Source organism: Triticum urartu, chromosome 3A (genome assembly GCF_056163025.1).
Source record: "Triticum urartu cultivar PI428250 chromosome 3A, HENAU_Tu73, whole genome shotgun sequence".
Classification (NCBI taxonomy): domain Eukaryota; kingdom Viridiplantae; phylum Streptophyta; class Magnoliopsida; order Poales; family Poaceae; genus Triticum; species Triticum urartu.
In genome coordinates this window covers 666,965,822-666,982,862 of record NC_141875.1, presented here as the reverse complement: position 1 = coordinate 666,982,862, position 17,041 = coordinate 666,965,822, and the positions used below count along the sequence as shown (strand labels likewise).

General features: G+C 48.5%; 3 protein-coding genes across 7 annotated transcripts; all 3 read left to right on the top strand.

The window, feature by feature from the left end:
* Positions 1-1,733: 1,733 nt before the first annotated feature.
* Positions 1,734-9,362, top strand: LOC147981268 (thiamine pyrophosphokinase 1-like). 4 transcript variants are annotated; one of them, XM_087513915.1, is made up of 11 exons: positions 1,830-2,122; positions 2,269-2,365; positions 3,280-3,352; positions 4,156-4,257; positions 4,349-4,598; positions 6,719-6,837; positions 6,921-6,986; positions 7,274-7,471; positions 8,005-8,123; positions 8,295-8,400; positions 8,486-9,362. In XM_087513915.1, the coding sequence occupies exons 1-11, from the start codon at positions 1,963-1,965 to the stop codon at positions 9,089-9,091; spliced, it is 1,896 nt and encodes a 631-aa protein (XP_087370041.1). In that variant the 5' UTR covers positions 1,830-1,962; the 3' UTR covers positions 9,092-9,362. The 4 variants fall into 4 exon arrangements, with proteins under 4 accessions (XP_087370040.1, XP_087370041.1, XP_087370039.1 ...); XM_087513913.1 differs by lacking the exons at positions 1,830-2,122; positions 2,269-2,365; positions 3,280-3,352; positions 4,156-4,257; positions 4,349-4,598 and adding exons at positions 4,804-5,050; positions 5,261-6,319; XM_087513912.1 differs by lacking the exons at positions 1,830-2,122; positions 2,269-2,365; positions 3,280-3,352; positions 4,156-4,257; positions 4,349-4,598 and adding an exon at positions 4,804-6,319.
* A 530-nt stretch (positions 9,363-9,892) lies between these two features.
* Positions 9,893-11,486, top strand: LOC147981267 (ARM repeat superfamily protein). Its single transcript, XM_087513918.1, has 3 exons — positions 9,893-10,462; positions 10,561-10,900; positions 10,993-11,486. Exons 1-3 carry the CDS (start codon positions 10,086-10,088, stop codon positions 11,347-11,349), a joined length of 1,074 nt encoding a protein of 357 aa, XP_087370044.1. The 5' UTR covers positions 9,893-10,085; the 3' UTR covers positions 11,350-11,486.
* Positions 11,487-11,734: 248 nt separating this feature from the next.
* Positions 11,735-15,904, top strand: LOC147981266 (heparan-alpha-glucosaminide N-acetyltransferase-like protein (DUF1624)). 2 transcript variants are annotated; one of them, XM_087513917.1, is made up of 14 exons: positions 11,735-12,031; positions 12,136-12,273; positions 12,469-12,550; positions 12,725-12,801; positions 12,884-13,002; positions 13,102-13,219; positions 13,761-13,877; positions 13,981-14,072; positions 14,175-14,241; positions 14,325-14,406; positions 14,507-14,598; positions 14,841-14,984; positions 15,066-15,230; positions 15,295-15,904. In XM_087513917.1, exons 1-13 carry the CDS (start codon positions 11,831-11,833, stop codon positions 15,210-15,212), a joined length of 1,476 nt encoding a protein of 491 aa, XP_087370043.1. In that variant the 5' UTR covers positions 11,735-11,830; the 3' UTR covers positions 15,213-15,230; positions 15,295-15,904. The 2 variants fall into 2 exon arrangements, with proteins under 2 accessions (XP_087370043.1, XP_087370042.1); XM_087513916.1 differs by having other exon boundaries at positions 11,736-12,031; positions 15,066-15,904.
* Positions 15,905-17,041: the final 1,137 nt, after the last annotated feature.

Below are 17,041 nucleotides of genomic sequence, written 5' to 3'. Positions count from 1 at the left end.
AAAACGAAAATTTCGCAATGCAATCACATTTTTGGAGGTGTAGACAAAAGAAAATTGATGCTCCAAAACACTTCCAAATACTCTTTTTTTAGAGCATCGATTTTGTTTTTTTACCCACACCACCACGAATGTGATTTCAGCCTGAAAATTTGCATGCATGTAGAAAAAGCACCAATGCTACTTGCCAAAAAACCAGAACCTTTTATTTTTAACTATTTTTTTTCTAGTTTTACTGTTCACCCGAGCTCTTTGAGCTCGAACTCACATGCTCCATTTCTACACATCCTTCCTAGAAAAAGAAGAATAAGCACATAATGTAGGCCGATTATTATCTACAAAGTAAATTGCACACTTGACCACATTTTTACCATGTTACAGTATATATAGTCGGGCTCCCAAGCGGAGGTCCCGATCACCAATCGGTCAAAAAATACCGACCCAGGCGGGCTCCTCATCTGGCCCTAAACTCCCGTGCTGACCGACACTTCTCATATCCAGCCCACATCTGAGGTGGATATGGGCTGGATAACCCACTCGGTAACCCATCGGTCCGACGGCCGGTGCAGACGCTTTCATGGCGTTACTCCGGCTCGCCGCCTGAGGCTCCAAGTCCAGCTATGTAAGCCAGATGATGGCTCCCAACCGTAGCTGCATCCATTTCCCTCCTCTCCGCGCCACCACCCACCCATTCATTCGCCGTTCGTAGCTATGCCCCGACAGAGGATGACCACCTACGCTATGCCCACTCCGGAGCGCCGGCTGCAGCTCATAGAGGAGATCCGGGCACGGTGTGTCGCTCGGTTTGTGGCTGACTGGCCTGCCTCCGGACTCTTCGGAGCAGGAGAAGGAAGAGGAGGAGCAGGCGCCGAACGCGTGATGAAGTAGGAGAAATAGGAGGAGGAGGAGGAGGAGGAGCCGGCGCTTCCGGTTGCCGAAGCCAGATTCGGCATGGCCGATGCACTAGGGGAGTTTGAGGCCACCCAAGCGGAGGAAGCGGTGGAACAGTAGGTCGGAGAGTTTGCTAAGGACGTATCCGGCTGTGGGACGTAGACATTTGAGGGGTAACCAGTCATTGTTTAGGGGGCCGGATTAGGTAGGTCCAGCTGTAGACGCTCCTCTGTTTCTTTTTAGTCCGCATATAAGGTTTGGTCAAAGTCAAGCTTTGTAGAGTTTGACTAACTTTATAATAAAAAAAATATAAACATTCACAAATATGAAATCAATATTATCAGATGCACCATGAAACATATTTTCATACTATATAGTTTTAGCATTGTAGATGCTCATATTTTTTTATATAAATTTGCGGATCAAACTTTGTGTAGTTTGACTTTGACCAATTCTTATATGCGGATTAAAAAAACCCGGAGAGAGTACTTATCGTATGGTATGGTCCACACGCCAACGCGTGCGCCCTTGTCGTCAGTCAGCCGCAGTTGGCTGGCCGGCGCGTCTCGGAGTACGTTTCCTTCCTTCCTTGGTTGAACAGGGCGAGCACGCGGCCAACGGGCCTCCTCAACCAACTAGTACCAGGTTTGGCTACTTTCAAAAAAAAAAAAAAGTACCAGGTTTGGCTTGGGGATCAGGGTCTGCATTGGACGGCTTGAGAGGTCAGGATTGGACAAAAAACCCGAAAAAACAAGAGCTGCCCAACGGGGCCTTGAAGTTGAACCCCTCCCTTCCCCGATTCCGCTGCCGGTCGTACCAGTACCACCGTCCGCCAACGACTTCCGTCGGCTCCAGTCCAGAGGACCGGCTACGCGCCATCCACACCATCTCTCCTTCGTTAAAACCCTTCCTTTTGTCCACGCGACCTACGCCACCTCTTTTCCTTTCGTTTCGCATATCCTATTCGTTTCGCTCTTCTTCTCTTCTCCCCTGTTCCAGAATCCAGAGCCCCCCACCGACCCCGACCCGCCCTCCCCGCCACGCCACCTCCACCTCCACCTCCACGGCCTCGCCATGCCGCCGCTGCCCACGATGACCCACTCCTCCTCCTTCCTCCTCCCGTCCCCGCCTCATCCCCCGGCCGACGCAACCGACGCCGAGAACGCGGTCTCCTACGCCGTCGTCGTCCTCAACCAGCGCCTCCCGCGCTTCGCGCCCCTGCTCTGGACCCGAGGTACGTAACCAACCAACCAACGCGCGCCCCTCCCTGCCTCACCTTTCTTCCGTGGGCATTATCGCCGCCTTCGCTCTCCGTCCTCGCGGACACGTTTTGACGCGCCCGGCTTGTGTCGTCTCCCTCTCTCTCTGTTGTCTGAGCAGCGCAGCTGCGGGTGTGCGCGGACGGCGGCGCCAACCGGGTCTTCGACGGCATGCCGGAGCTGCTCCCGGCCGAGGACCCCGACGAGGTCCGCCTCAGGTGATCCATCAAAGTCTTCTCCGCCTTCCTCTTTTTTGTTTTTTTCTACCCCGATAGCTGCGTGCCTACGCCTCCCACCTGTTCATAGTTGACTCTGCCTCTCCGTGGATCAATGCCCATCACGTGCTTGTTGGAATGCGTCGGAGATATACTAGCTGTAAACAAAAAATTCCTTTTGGTTTCTATGCCTGTGCTGTTGCGTGAAAGCCTGAACGCTGGCATGCCAACGCATATAGCTGTAAAAAAAAACTCACTCTGAATTCGCTTCTCAATATACCTTTTTTGGCACGCCGCGTCTCGGCATCTGCCTTGTTTGTTTTAGCAATACTTACATTGTACTAGGACTACAGTTGGTATGGTGTGTGTTTAGTCAAAAACTGCAAGTTACCCCTTATATGCCTTGCCCGCATGTGCTCGAGCACAAATTCAGAGTTTTCTTGAGACGAGACGCAGCAAGTACTTCGGCTAAAGAACTGTCAGTCTTTGCATCTGATGTAGTCTCTGTCATTTTTAAATGCCTAACACACATTTTCATATGATTTTTCTTTTGAGATGGCATTTTATCTTCTTTTTGAAACATATTACAATGTTCAACTCTGCTTGGGTCATCTATCTATGTAATGCTCAAGAGCTGTTTATATGAAGGAAAAATGTTCTTAAGTTTGCCTAAGGTACCACCAGAGGGCTTGGCAGATTAAACCATACCACGGCGACATAGTATGCATCACATTTGAAATAGTTTATACTGCATCAATGGAACACATTTAGTTGTTCGCCCATGCCAAATACTACTAGTAGTTGGGAAGAGATTTAAAAACCTATTTATTGGTAGTTGGGAGGTAGGTTTAAGACAGATTTCTTTGCTGGTTGTTTGTATGTGACGATCTCATTAATTTGTCCTTACCTTCCTGCAGGTACAAGCCCGACGCAATCGAAGGAGATATGGATTCTGTAAGGCCAGAAGTGAAGGAATACTATTCCAGTTTGGTAACTAATTTAAAACTCCCTTCATCATACCTTTCTGAAAACGAGATGCTGAAGCTGACAGCTGAACCAAAATATCATATTGTATGCAGCAACTGTCCAGGGCAGTTTCTATTATGTAAGGGAGAAAGATATCATGCGTAGCAAAAATACAAGCAGAAAGATAGTATCATCTTTTAGCCGTCTTGGTCCACATGAATATGTTTGTGATTCTGTTTTGGACCGTTGTGTGATGTTAGCTATAATGGGCCATAAAAATATCAGAACTTCATGTCTACAAGTTTAGATGACTCTTACTGACACCAATGCGGGGAAGAAATCTATTTTCTTGTGTGAAATCAAACTGCTGAAATAATTACATTGATTAAGTTGTCCTAATTATCCTAGAAAACCAGGAAGGGAGCAATGCCTTGTTTTATTGTATTTTTAGTAGGCTTTTGTTTCTATACCAGTATTTTTGGTATGCTTGTCCTGGTAAATGCAAGTACTATTTCAGTGTTGATTAAATTGGCATGATCAGTTGTACCCCTAGCCGTGAACCTCAAGTTTCTTCCTGGAAATGTTGTGGAGTGGCAGCAGGGATAATGTAAATGTAAATCAAGTTTATGTACATTTGATTTGCCCTGCTTTACTACTTTTTGAGAGAGGCAACATGAATGTCAACGCTGGGCATTATTAGTATTCTGTACAATAGATGATTTTTCTGGTTTAAGATTAACCAATGAGGCCTTGAAACTGGGACAGGAACGATTGGTGACTTACAGCAAAATGATATATTGACAACACACTTCTTTGATCAATTGCAGGGTACCCAAATAATCGACGATTCACATGATCAGGACACCACAGACTTGAACAAGTGCATATCGTTCATCACCAAAAATCCGCCTGGGCCAGACAATTCTAATGTACACCAGATCAGTTACCAGTGTTTACTCCAGATCAGTGTTTGCAACACCAGCTTTTTTACTGATGTTACTGTGTTTTGTGTGACTGCAGCTTTGCATTCTTGTTCTTGGTGCGCTTGGAGGAAGGTTCGATCACGAGATGGGGAACATCAACGTACTGTATCGCTTCTCAAACACCAGGATCATCCTCCTGTCAGACGACTCCTCGATCTTCCTGCTCCCAAGGACGCACAGTCACGAGATCCGCATCGAGCGGTCGATCGAGGGTCCTCATTGCGGGCTGATCCCCATGGGTGCGCCATCAAACAGCAGCACCACCACCGGTCTGCGATGGAACCTAGGTACAGGAATCTAAGCTAAAATGCAACCTCATTTTTGTATCGCAACAACATGATCTGATAGCCCTGCTGAATTTCTCTCTCCAGATAGTACCAGCATGAAGTATGGTGGATTAATGAGCACATCAAACATTGTGGAGGACGAGATTGTAACGGTCACTTCGGATTCTGATTTGATTTGGACAATATCTCTTCGGAAACACGCTTAAATTGTGTTATTGTACAGTAGGTTATGGTCCAAATTTTGGCTCGTCGGTTCTACGTGGAGGGGATTCGACAAATTTTATTGTGATGTGATGATATAGTTCATTCTATTAGATATTTGGCGGAACCGGAGGGACAGGTGTCCATGTATGTCAGCATCTTATTGTCTTATTTGTGCATTTCAAATTGTCAAAGAGCAACATGCTTATTCGAGCTGTGGACCCGTCCACAATTTCTGACATGGACTCCAGGTATGTGTGTGCACGTTCTTGTGTGGTGGTTCAAGTTTAGTGTCTCTTGGTTTGTGTTTGCATTCGGAGCACAGTAAAAAGTGAATATCACAATACCCAAACTAAAGAAGAACTCATGCAACAAAATAAAAACCCTCATCTTTTGAGGTTTTTATCGCAAAAGCACAACTTGTAGGCTAATGATTGTCAAAGGACCTTATTTGTTTTCAGGTTGCTTACCACACGGGCCATGTTAAAATTGATTCTCCGCTGCCCAACAGGTTCGAGTCAGTCTCAGACTTTGCGGGTGCTTAGATTGCTTCTTCCATGAAAATATGCCTCTTCCATGAAAATATACCGCCAGAGGCTCAGTCTTGGTTGATCTCGGTTTCTTATGTTAAAACTGGCCGGTAGGGCCCGCCCAAAACCGGTATTCGTTGTCAATACTGACTGGCAGGGCCCGCTTGTCCATGTGACGACCACGGCTTTAACAAAGGTACCCCGAAGTGGACCATGTATTGAATTTAAATTCAAATTTTGACCACGCTTTGACCGAATTATGACTGAAAAAAAGTCAAGGTTTCATAAAAGAAAAGAAGTTTCTAGACGGTCAGCCACCACCATCCACATCCAGCCACGTCCCCATCGCGGATGACGTGGACCGTGACTCTCTCCCCGAGGTGGCGTCCTTATCGGAATCCAAACCTACCATTCTCCCGCTGCCACCGGGCCCCAACCCATCAACCAGTCAGGCCCCACCCCTCAATCCACGATATTTTCCGGGCCCCCTCCCACCCACTGCGCGCGGGCCCCGCCACCACATTCCTTTCGTCCTCCCCAAGAGCAGGGCCAGCCTCCTTCTTTCTTCCGCTTGTGATTTGTTTATCAAAGTCGCGGATCGGAACCCGCCGACGCCGCTGAGCCGAGCTGAGCGACACCCGCGGCCGAGCAAACCCTAGCCTGCTGACCGTTCCTCCATGGCCAACCCCTCCATGGCGGCCGGCGGCGGGGTGCCGTGGGCGGAGGGGGCCCGCGCCGTCGGGGCCCAGATCCGCAACCGCCTCCGCGTGGCGCCCGTCGACCGCCGCTGGCTCTGGCGCCGCCCCGAGGGCCGCGCCGCATCCGAGGCCGTGCGCCAGTGGTCCGACCGCCTCCGCGCCATCCTGCACCGGGACAAACAGAATCAGGGGCCCGACCAGCAGCAGCAACAGCAGGGCCCCGCGACCCCCGACGCCGCCGCCGCGGCCGCGAGGCCCTCGTCCAGCGCCCTGAGGTTCTACAGGAAGAAAGGTATACGATTCTATCCATCGGTGCCATTGGTCTGTCTGATAGCTCTATGCCAAAACAAAACCATTGCGAAATGAATGCTTGTTTGATGTCACCATTGTTTGTGTATTCTTTGTAGTGCCTGTATCCCTAACAATCTGATTTCAGCCTACTGAGATTATAAATGTGGCGCTCCTGGTTATTCATTTTTTGTTGTGCTCTCATGATAGGAGGGGGGACAAAGATAATACCCCCTCCGTCCGGAAATACTTGTCGGAGAAATGGTTGAACATGGATGTATCTAGAACTACAATACGTCTGGATACATCCATTTCTTCGACAAGTATTTCCGGGCGGAGCCAGTAGATTTTACTGTTTAACTCTTTGTACCAGTTTCTAAATCGCGTCTCTTCCTCAATGCAGTGGGCAAAGAAGTTAACGGGGTTGAAGACTCCGTGATTTTCCGCTCGCTCCAGGCGCTGGCTGTTCCTCTCATTGGAAATGCTTGCCATGTTTTTATGCACGGCCTTAACTCTGTCCAGGTATTGTAGCCGAAGAGTGATTGTTTACCAAAATACTTGCCCGAGACTACTACAGGCTTCTGCTAACCTAGTTAGCTGTGCAGATTTATGGTGCAGAGAAACTTCAGCAGGCGTTACAAGAGAGGCCTAAAGACAAACCTCTTCTAACGGTACGTGCCTATTTCATTGCATGACATGTTGTCTGAAGGGTAGCTAGTAGTCATAAACCCATACTCTTATATGTCCGCAACTTCTACTGTAGTGATGGATCGGTGGTATTCTTCCTTATAGAAGATGGTGATGACCTGCATATTTTCTCTATGAATTGTCGCATCACCTGACTTCTTAACCGCGGTCGCTTAAAGTTTTACATGGCGCATTTCTTCCTTACAGCATATTTTTCTCCACTATGCATTCTTCTAATCATACTATGCTTATATCATTTTTATAATCCTAGGTCAGCAATCACGTGGCTGCTATGGATGACCCTTTTGTAATTGCCTCCCTTCTGCCACCATCTGTTATGTTGGAAGCACAAAAGCTGAGATGGACACTATGTGCGACTGATCGTTGCTTTACAAATCCAGTTATGTCCACGTTCTTCAGGTCTGTTAAAGTGTTGCCTGTTAACCGTGGTGAAGGCATCTACCAAAAGGTATGAGATACATTTCGTTTATTGTATTTAGGGGTCTAAAGTTATTTACCTCAAGTATGTTTGCAGTAGATTGGCCATCCAAATTTTGATGTTAGTAAACCAGTTTATTTATGGTATATACTTGGAGAAATATTGATATTTAGTTTGTTGACTAATGGTGCCATTTAAACCAGTATCTCATTGTTGGGAGATACTCACTGGGCTTTGCCTAGCTCAGTTAAACTTCCTATCATTGTATTGAACCATGAACTAACATGCTACATCCTTGTATTCAAAACAAAGTTTTAGCTACCTGTAATATCTAGTGTCTCATTGTTGTTACAAATTCACAATAGGTTTCACAAGTGAATGCCATTGTATGTTTGGATCAGTGCTCTAATCTGCTAAGGGTCTTAACCGAGCACTGTAGAATGCACACCATCTTTCCTGGTTCTACCTCTGAAATTAATAGAGGGGATGCAGTATGCCTGTACATGGTTGAGTCTCTTGAGTTTTCTCTTCACAGGACACTACTCTTTTTTGTTGTTGTTTAGGGAATGGATATGGCGCTCTCAAAGCTTAATAATGGCGGATGGGTTCACATATTTCCTGAAGGAAGTCGTTCAAGGGACGGAGGGAAAACCATTGCTCCTGCTAAGAGAGGTGTTGGAAGGTTAGAAGTTTATTTCCTTGTACTGTCTGCAATGAATGCCAACTCAGTCTCAGCTTCTTTTTGTATAAAAAAGCCTGCATTTTGCATATGCATATCAGTTCATCTGAACTTTGTAGTTTTTGTTCATTGTTGAGGTGCACCTATTTAATTTCTCTTTTTTCTTCTTACCAGATTGATTATGGATGCTGACAGCCTACCGGTTGTTGTCCCCTTTGTCCATACTGGGATGCAGGACATAATGCCTGTTGGGAAACGTATCCCAAGAACAGGCCAAAGGGTGTGTGCCCCTGCACGCAACTCATATTTCTTGTTGTCATGGAATTTAGCTGAATACTGAACTACTTATTTATTTGATTCTGTAGGTGATAGTGGTTGTTGGTGACCCAATCAACTTTGACGACCTGATGGCTGAGAACAGTAACGACTCCCAACATATTTCTAGAGGTGACCTGTATGACAAAGTAACCGAAAGGATTGGGCAGCGGCTGCAGCAACTCAAGGTGGAGGTCGACAGATTGGCGGCAGAGCAGAAGGCCGAGCTCCAAAACCGTCACACAGACAACACAGTCAACGACGGGTACAAGGTGTGGCAGCAGGTTGACTGGGAATCGTTCGGCATAGGGAACATGCTGTCGTCAGCCGAACATTCGTCGGCCCAAGAGCCGCCAAAGCAGATCCAGCACGAAGTGCTCCTGGCGGAACAAAGCGTTTCTCCAGCAAAGCAGGCAGAGCCCGAGCCGCGCCTCGAGGAGGAGCAGAGCGTTTTTTCTCCAATCTCTCGCGTTCCGCACTGGTTCAGCCGCCACATGGACGCCTCCGAGCTCATGGGGTTCGCCGCGCGCGGCCTGGTCCGGAACGGCAGGTCCATGCAGGAGGGGTACCGGCAGTTCCAGGAGCCGTCGGCGTTCAACGCCTGGTGGGAGGCCCAGACGAGCAGCGCGATGATGCCCAGTTGGAGCACCGCTTGACCTAGGCCGCCCTGAAGTCCCTTTTGTACAGTTTTCCGACAAGGACGCCAACACGAATTTAGATAGAATGCCTCTGTTTTTGTTTTGCTGTTGCTGGCAGTTTTGGAGCTAGCATGAACGAACAATGAACTGGACACCATAAGTTGTCTTGAGAAGAGATGATGTGAAATTTCGATAGCTGAAGTCGGGCTTGGTGTAAGCAATGTCGGCTTGTTATGTGTAAGAAGTAGGTAGCTCTTTGAAATGAAGGCATGCAGAAGTTTTTTCCTCTTGCCTGCACTCTTTTCGAAAATGGAAGTCTCCTTTGGAGGCAGTGAGGCAGGGGTGGCAATGACAACTCCAGCAGGTGGTCCACCATTCTCTGAGGTTTCTCTCGGTTATCTCGTGATCAATTTTCTTTCTAGAACTATCTCGTGATGGTGTCAGTAGCAGTTGCATCTGTTATTTTTCCTTTTAAATTACCGAAATCGCGTTGAGATCGCTTCATTGTCTTTTCAATAGATCTAAGTCTCAGTCAAGTGACTGAACATATAAAAAGATGAAAGAAAATTTTACACGGATCTTTATGTAAGAGCTATAAATATTACGTCGACTAAGACTGAGATTTAGCAATCTTGTTTCAATAAATTAGATTTTCTTTTAGGGGAATTCAGTAAATTAGGTACAGATCTCAAGAGTTACTTCCTTCCTATTTTTCCTTGACGCGAAACTTTTTGTCTGGCAACGGTGCAAAAAGCAATCAAAGCCCGCACCGCGAAGCAAACCCCCAACGTTCACTTGCCAGTTCGAATCTCAATCTCTTCATAGCCGTTGCAGCCACCCCCGTCGCCTCCACATTTTAAACTCCGACGCCGCCGCAAACCCTTCCTCCCTCCATACATCCCATCCATACGCCGCAGCGCAAAGCCCTCCTCCAAATTAAATCTCTTCCAAATCTCTCACCCTCCCTCCCCATCTCGGCGTCTCTCCATCAGCAAGCGACCCCATCCCACCCATGGCCCTCCGCGCGCTCGACAACACGCTGCCGGCCGCCGTGGCGGACCAGCGCCCCAAGAAGGCCGCCAAGCTGTTCCCCACGGCGCCCGCCGTCGCCGTCACCCGCTCCCCCACCGGCAGCGGCGGCAACGGCAAGAAGCGCAACGACGAGAACTCTGCGCCGACGCCCAAGCCCGCGTCGCCGGTTGCGGCTGCAGCGGAGCCCGCCGTGGAGTACGTCCGGTCCGAGGACCTGCTGCCCGTGCCCGCGCCCAAGGCCCGCGCCGCCGGCCTCGTGGCGGGGCTCGACTCCAAGGACTGGGTCAAGGTCTGCGAGGCCCTCAACGACGCCCGCCGCCTCGCCATCCACCACCCCGCCCTCCTCGCCCCCATCCTGTACGTTCCTTTCCGTCTCCTCTGATTTTGTCTTTTAATTTCTGTCGAATTCCGTTCTGGATCTGACCTGAGATCCGTCCGCGGGTGATGATTGGCAGGGAGAAGGTGGTGCTGGGGATGGTGAAGACGATGAAGAACCCGCGGAGCGCGGTGCTCAAGACCTCCGTGATGGCCTGCACGGACGTCTTCGCGGCCTTCGGCAACCTCATCTCCTCGGCGTCCGCGGACGCGTTCGACAAGCTGCTGCTGCAGCTGCTGCTCAAGGCGTCGCAGGACAAGCGGTTCGTGTGCGAAGAGGCCGAGAAGGCGATGCGCGCCATGGCCACCTCCATGCCGCCCCTGCCCTTGCTGAAGAAGCTTAAATCCTACGTCCACCACGCCAACCTCCGGGTCCGCGCCAAGGCCGCCGTCGCCATGGCGCACTGCGCCGCCAGGATGGTGCGTACCGCTTGTCGACTCAAATCCAGGCAGCGGAACTCGATCTGTCTGTTTCGTTTTACTGACGCAGGAGATCATGTGTCGATTGGCAGGACGTGGAGACGATGAAGGACTTCGGGCTGCCGGCGCTGCTGCAGGTGGCCGCCGAGCTGCTGAACGACCGGCTGCCGGAGGCTCGCGAGGCCGCCCGCAGCATCGTCGGCTCCACGCACGCCGCCTTCTTCTTCAAGGAGGCCGCCGAGAAGGAGCAGGAGCAGGAGAAGATGGAGAATGAGCTCCAGGAGCAGGAGGAGGTGAAGGAGAATGAGGAAGAAATGGAGAAGAAGGACGAGCCGTCTGCCGTGGCGGCTGCGTGGGAGAGCCTGTGCGCGCTGAGCCTGTCGCCCATCTCGGCGCAGGCCGTCGCCAAGATCGTCTCGCAGTTGCAGCCGCAGCCGCAGCCGCAATAATTAATTTCTCGTCGCGATTCTGTCCGCGATTTTGTAGTGATGCATGCTATCTCGCATGATCTGCCCATGTTCTAGCAGGCTCAAATTATTGGTGTTCCCAGTTCCCCTGATAATAAATTATTTATTACATGGTTCCCGGAACAAAAAATATGTGTCGCTCAGGAAATTCAGCAGCTTTTCACTGCCTCGCCGGAGAAAACTTTGACCCGTAGGTAGGCAGCGTAGCTTCCATCGAAAACGACGACGAGGGATAAGAGCAGCTCCGCGTGCGTCCAATCTTTGAGCCAGCTCCGATCCAAACGCGTCGCTGTCCGGTGAGCGAGCGAGTGATCCACGCGAGAGTGACCAGCTGGTGCTTGCTTGCTTCCGGGAATCGGAATCCTCCTCCTCTCCCCCATATCTCCTGTCTCCCTCCGCATTCACGCAGCAGCGGCGGCGACGCATGTCCCTGCTTGCGTTGTGCGTCGCGTCTTGATTCTTGATGGACGGGGGGCAGAGCGTCGCCAAGCGGCATGGCGCGGCCGCGGCCGCCGGCGCCGAGGAGGACCCTGACCGGCACCGTGCTCCTTCACCGGCCCACGAGGCGGCGGATGATCACGACGACGGCGAGAAGAAGGCGCCTCGCAGGGGCAGCAACAGGCGCGTCGCCTCCCTCGACGTCTTCCGTGGCCTCACCGTCGCAGTACGTGGCCCGGCCCTCCCACCGCCTGCTTAATTCCTCTGCCACAAAGTTTCGTGTCCGTCTGATCCAAGTTCCAACCGTGCGTGTTCGTTTTGGTGCTGCAGCTGATGATACTGGTGGACGGCGCCGGCGGCGAGTGGCCGGTCATCGGGCACGCGCCGTGGCACGGCTGCAACCTCGCCGACTTCGTCATGCCCTTCTTCCTCTTCATCGTCGGCATGGCCATCCCCCTCTCCCTCAAGGTGCTCCATTTTACTCTCAATTCTAGCACGTAGTTCGTCGCTGTTGTTTCAGACTGCAATGACTAGCTGAATTTCCAGATTTCTCCTTGCACATAGGTTCATGGCAGCATGGCACCATTCGTTTTCTTATTTTTCTTTTCCATTTTGCGGGCAACCATTCCTGGTTCTTAACTTCGCGTTCGAACAAATTTGCAGAGAATTCCGGATCGCGGTCGGGCCGTCAGGAGAGTGGTCATAAGAACACTGAAGCTGCTCTTCTGGGGGATCTTGCTGCAAGGTTACACTTACTGATTTTACATCCCAGTTAGCTCTTTGAGTTCGCTGTTATCGAAATGCCTCTGTGTATCGACATTTGGTCACGAAGCACCATTTAGGACCGCCGACAGAACCTGAAGTTTCCCTCTCTGCAAAGAGGAAATTCTAAACATCAGCAATGTGTCACCATATTCAGGTGGTTACTCCCATGCTCCAGATGAACTAACCTATGGAGTTGACATGAAGCACATAAGATGGTGTGGTATCCTCCAGGTACCAGACTGCGCAAATTTCCATTGTACTTGAAAAGAATGTATGCACATACCAGAGAATGAGTATGTCTTTGCTTCTCCAGAGGATTGCCCTTGCATACTTGGTTGTCGCAGTCATAGAGATTGCGACGAAAGACGCGAGGGTTCAGGACCAGTCAAGTTCAGGCTTCTTCTCAATTTTCAGGCTGTATCTGTCCCAATGGTATATATGTATATGCATATGCAAGACCTTCTGATGTCATCTGAATTGTGAAGCATTGCAGATTTCACATACTAACTGTGGCATCTGTGTATCTACAAGGATTGTCGCATGTTGCATTTTGCTGATCTACTTGTCCCTTGTTTATGGGATTTACGTTCCGGACTGGGAGTTCACGGTGCGAAATGTCGACAGTCCAAACTACGGCAAAGTTTTGACAGTATGAAACTACTCAAACTCTGTCATTTTACCTTTTTTTTCGTGAATTTCTTGCGATTTTTCTTATGATCCATAAAAACAATGAATGGCATACTCCCTCCGTTCCAAAATAGATGACTCAACTTTATACTAAATTTAGTACAAACTTGAGTCATCTATTATGGAACGGAGGGAGTACTTAGTTAGTTAATTACAAGTTCCTATAGGTACCTCCCTTCTTCTGTAGCAATCCACTGAAAACAAGATTTTAATGCAAGCTTTCTTCTGTTCTTCATCGGTTCTTGCCGTGACAAACTGAAAAACTATATTTCAAGTTCTCAGCAGCAACCATATAACTGAGTTCTTTGTAGGCTTGCTGGCGAAAAAAAAAGAGTTTTTAGTAGGATCAGGTTTTCATGTTAGTTCAGTGATACTAAAGTGATTTCAGTATGCAAATCAATCACTCAATTTCTTTTCCTGTCAGTGTTAATTATTTTGCAGCTGTACAATCAAAGTACTTTTGTGATAGTTCAAACTCATTTACAATGTTGCCTAATGTTCAGGTGACATGTGGCACAAGGGGAAATCTGAGCCCTCCTTGCAATGCTGTAGGTTACATCGACCGTAAAATTCTCGGCATCAATCACCTGTACCAGAAACCTGCATGGAGAAGGCACAGGGTGCGTGCTTTCACTTTTCAGACAACAGAGCATCATCGTGCTGTTCTTCGCAGTTATTTTCAAACTTCTAGCAGCCAACTTATGCACTGGTTGGTTTACGCAGGACTGTACTGATGATTCTCCACATGAGGGGCCTTTCAAAAGGGACGCCCCGGCATGGTGCGCCTCTCCATTTGAACCTGAAGGGTTACTAAGGTAAGGGTAGTATTTTTTGTTACATGTCAATGGTGGGGTTTCTGATCATCTGATGTAATATATAGTTCATTGTTGACACTGTTCCTTGATAATTTTTTGCAGCTCATTTTCAGCGGTGTTAAGTACGATCATCGGCGTACACTACGGGCACCTGCTTGTTCATATGAAGGTGATTTTGCCTAACATGTCAGGCTTTTTCTGTTGGTGCGGATTAGGCTGCTGATTATTTACTGTTCCTGCATGCAATTTCAGAGTCATATGGACAGGCTAAAGCAGTGGGTCACCATGGGCGTAGCTCTCCTCCTCCTCGGAATCATTCTGCACTTCTCTCATGGTAACCAGAGTACACAATACACATTCATCGAAAAAAAGTTAGAACTCATACATGTCTGAATACGATTCAACAAAGTTTGCTCTTCCGCATTTCGTTGCAGCGATTCCTCTGAACAAACAGCTGTACACACTCAGTTACATCTGCGTGACCGCCGGTGCCGCTGGCATCGTCTTCTCCATGCTTTACTTCCTTGTAAGTCCCTCTCAATTTTACAGAACTAGTTTTATTTCTGAAATTGGCGTGTGAATGAACAATTGAACATCAGTAGAAAAATAAATAGAACATTCAGATCCTCCACTCCACCTAGAATAAGTTAGGCATACCCATATGACATTCCATGAGTCCACTTCGATCCTGAGTGTATGTGACCTTCCATGGCTGACATCCTGAGCATCGTCGACGACAACATTGTTGAAACCTGGTGGCTTCCCCAGGTGGACGTCGTGCGCCTGCGCTATGTCTTTGCGCCGCTGCGGTGGGTCGGCATGAACGCGATGCTGGTGTACGTGATGGCAGCGGCGGGCATCTTCGAGGGCTTCCTCAACGGCTGGTACTACGACGGGACCAACAACACACTGGTAACTGCATAGAACCTACCTGTCATCGATCGACCGCCTTCGGGCTTCAGCCCACTCTGAGAAATTCTGTCACTGCTGCAGGTTTACTGGGTGAGGAAGCACGTGTTCGTCCAGGTGTGGCACTCGGAGAGGGTGGGCATCCTCCTCTACGTCCTCGTCGCGCAGATCCTGCTCTGGGCGCTCCTCGCCGGCCTCCTCCACCGGGCCGGCGTCTACTGGAAGCTCTAGCCACCCAGGAGGGCATTGGTGTCATCATTTGCTTGTGTGTTGGAATTGTGCAGAATGTGTGTAAGAAGAGAAGAAAAGAAAGGTGGAAAAGCATTTCAACATGATCCCAAGCAGAAGCATGACTAAGCTTCAAAAAGCTACAAGGGACGCACCTGATGAGATCTATGGTGCAGAGGTGAAGCAGAATTAGTATAGCCTATGGGACCATGGGGGAAGAATTCATACATAAGTACAATCTCTGTAAACAAACAAAAGACATTTTAGAGACTTGTATCAAGTCTGTCTCTAAAACATCCCATAATTGTTTACAGAGGGAGTAGTTAATAATCTGGAATGTCATATTTGTTAACTTATGAATAGCACATTGTTAGCTTATGATTAGCACGTCCATTAGCTTATGATCATCCACAGTCTGATCCAACTTTCCAGAAATATAAACTTGTATCCAGTCTGATGCGTGTAGTAAGCCATCTTTGATTTTCTGAAACTGTTCACGAGGCAGAGGACTGTTAGGCAGTGTTCCAAGCAAATCCAATGCCAGCTGAGTCATCTTCCGTTGCTAGCAAGCTACAAATCATCAGCTAGAATCACGCACCATGCTTTTATCCATATTTTTGTGATGTAAACATCTATACGCAAGCATTTATGCTGTGATGTTACAATCATGTGATGATACTGCTGTTTTGGCCTCTTTTTGTGGTGTGAAACCAGAGTACTATATGCAAGTTTGATGTACTGATGCTATGAAGATGCAGTGCTGCTATTTTTTTGACAACTTCCCTGTAGTTTGTGGTATGGCATCGTATCCGGATTAAAACATCTCACAACTATCAGGATCACAGTAATTTAGTTACTGCCTTTATCATTCTCTTTTCAACATTTTTTCATGACATGCTGCATCTAAATTCCGTTATGAAATGTCATTCTTGTACATTACATGTGAAACGACCTACAAGCAAGTCGTCTTGTTAATTTAGTACTCTCTATATGCATGCATGAGAAAAAAGAGAAGAAGGACACACAACATGGCGTCTCGCCTCATCATGCGATGGACTCCTTTTCGTTTGGTCTGCGTGCAAACCTTGATGCCTTTGCAATGTGTGCATGCTGACATCATGTCCAAGGTGGCAATGTGGCGTATCACGCTGTCGCGCCCCCTTGAGGCACCCCGCAGCCGCGATATATCAATCCAAACATAAATAAACTAATAAGCATCAGGACTGTTACAATACCGTTCTATACATCATGGTTGCAATAGCCCTTAGGCTCAACATAAACACAATAAGCCATCTTTGATTTTCTGAAACTGTAATATGTTGACAATGCAGAGGACTGTTAGGCAGAGATTAGTGATACAAGCAAATCCATCTATGCTACAATCATCGGCTAGAATCATGCTCTCATGCTTTTACCCATGTTCTTGTAGTATAAACAATGTAAATCCATCTATTACCATTGACCTCCCATGAAGAGTTGTAGTATAAACAATTGTCTGTAAATCCATCTATTACCTCCTGCCCAAGAATTATCTCATAAATTCCCTCGTGGTTGCAGGAGTTCTATTGCATTGTCCTTAGGACTTGGACTCTGCATTTTCCGTAGCTACATTGCAAGAGAGTTGTTGGCTGCCATGAGAATACACGCGCCAGGAGCAAGCGCACGTGCAACCACCAACACGACCATTGCTGGCCATGGCTGCACCTCCACCGCAAAATCTTCTGCCCGTTCCTCCAGCAGAGGCAGAGGATCAAAGAGGCGTGGAGGAGTGTCGGACTGCCGACCGACGCCTTGATCCAGGACGCAACAAGGACATCGTTGTGGTGCTATGC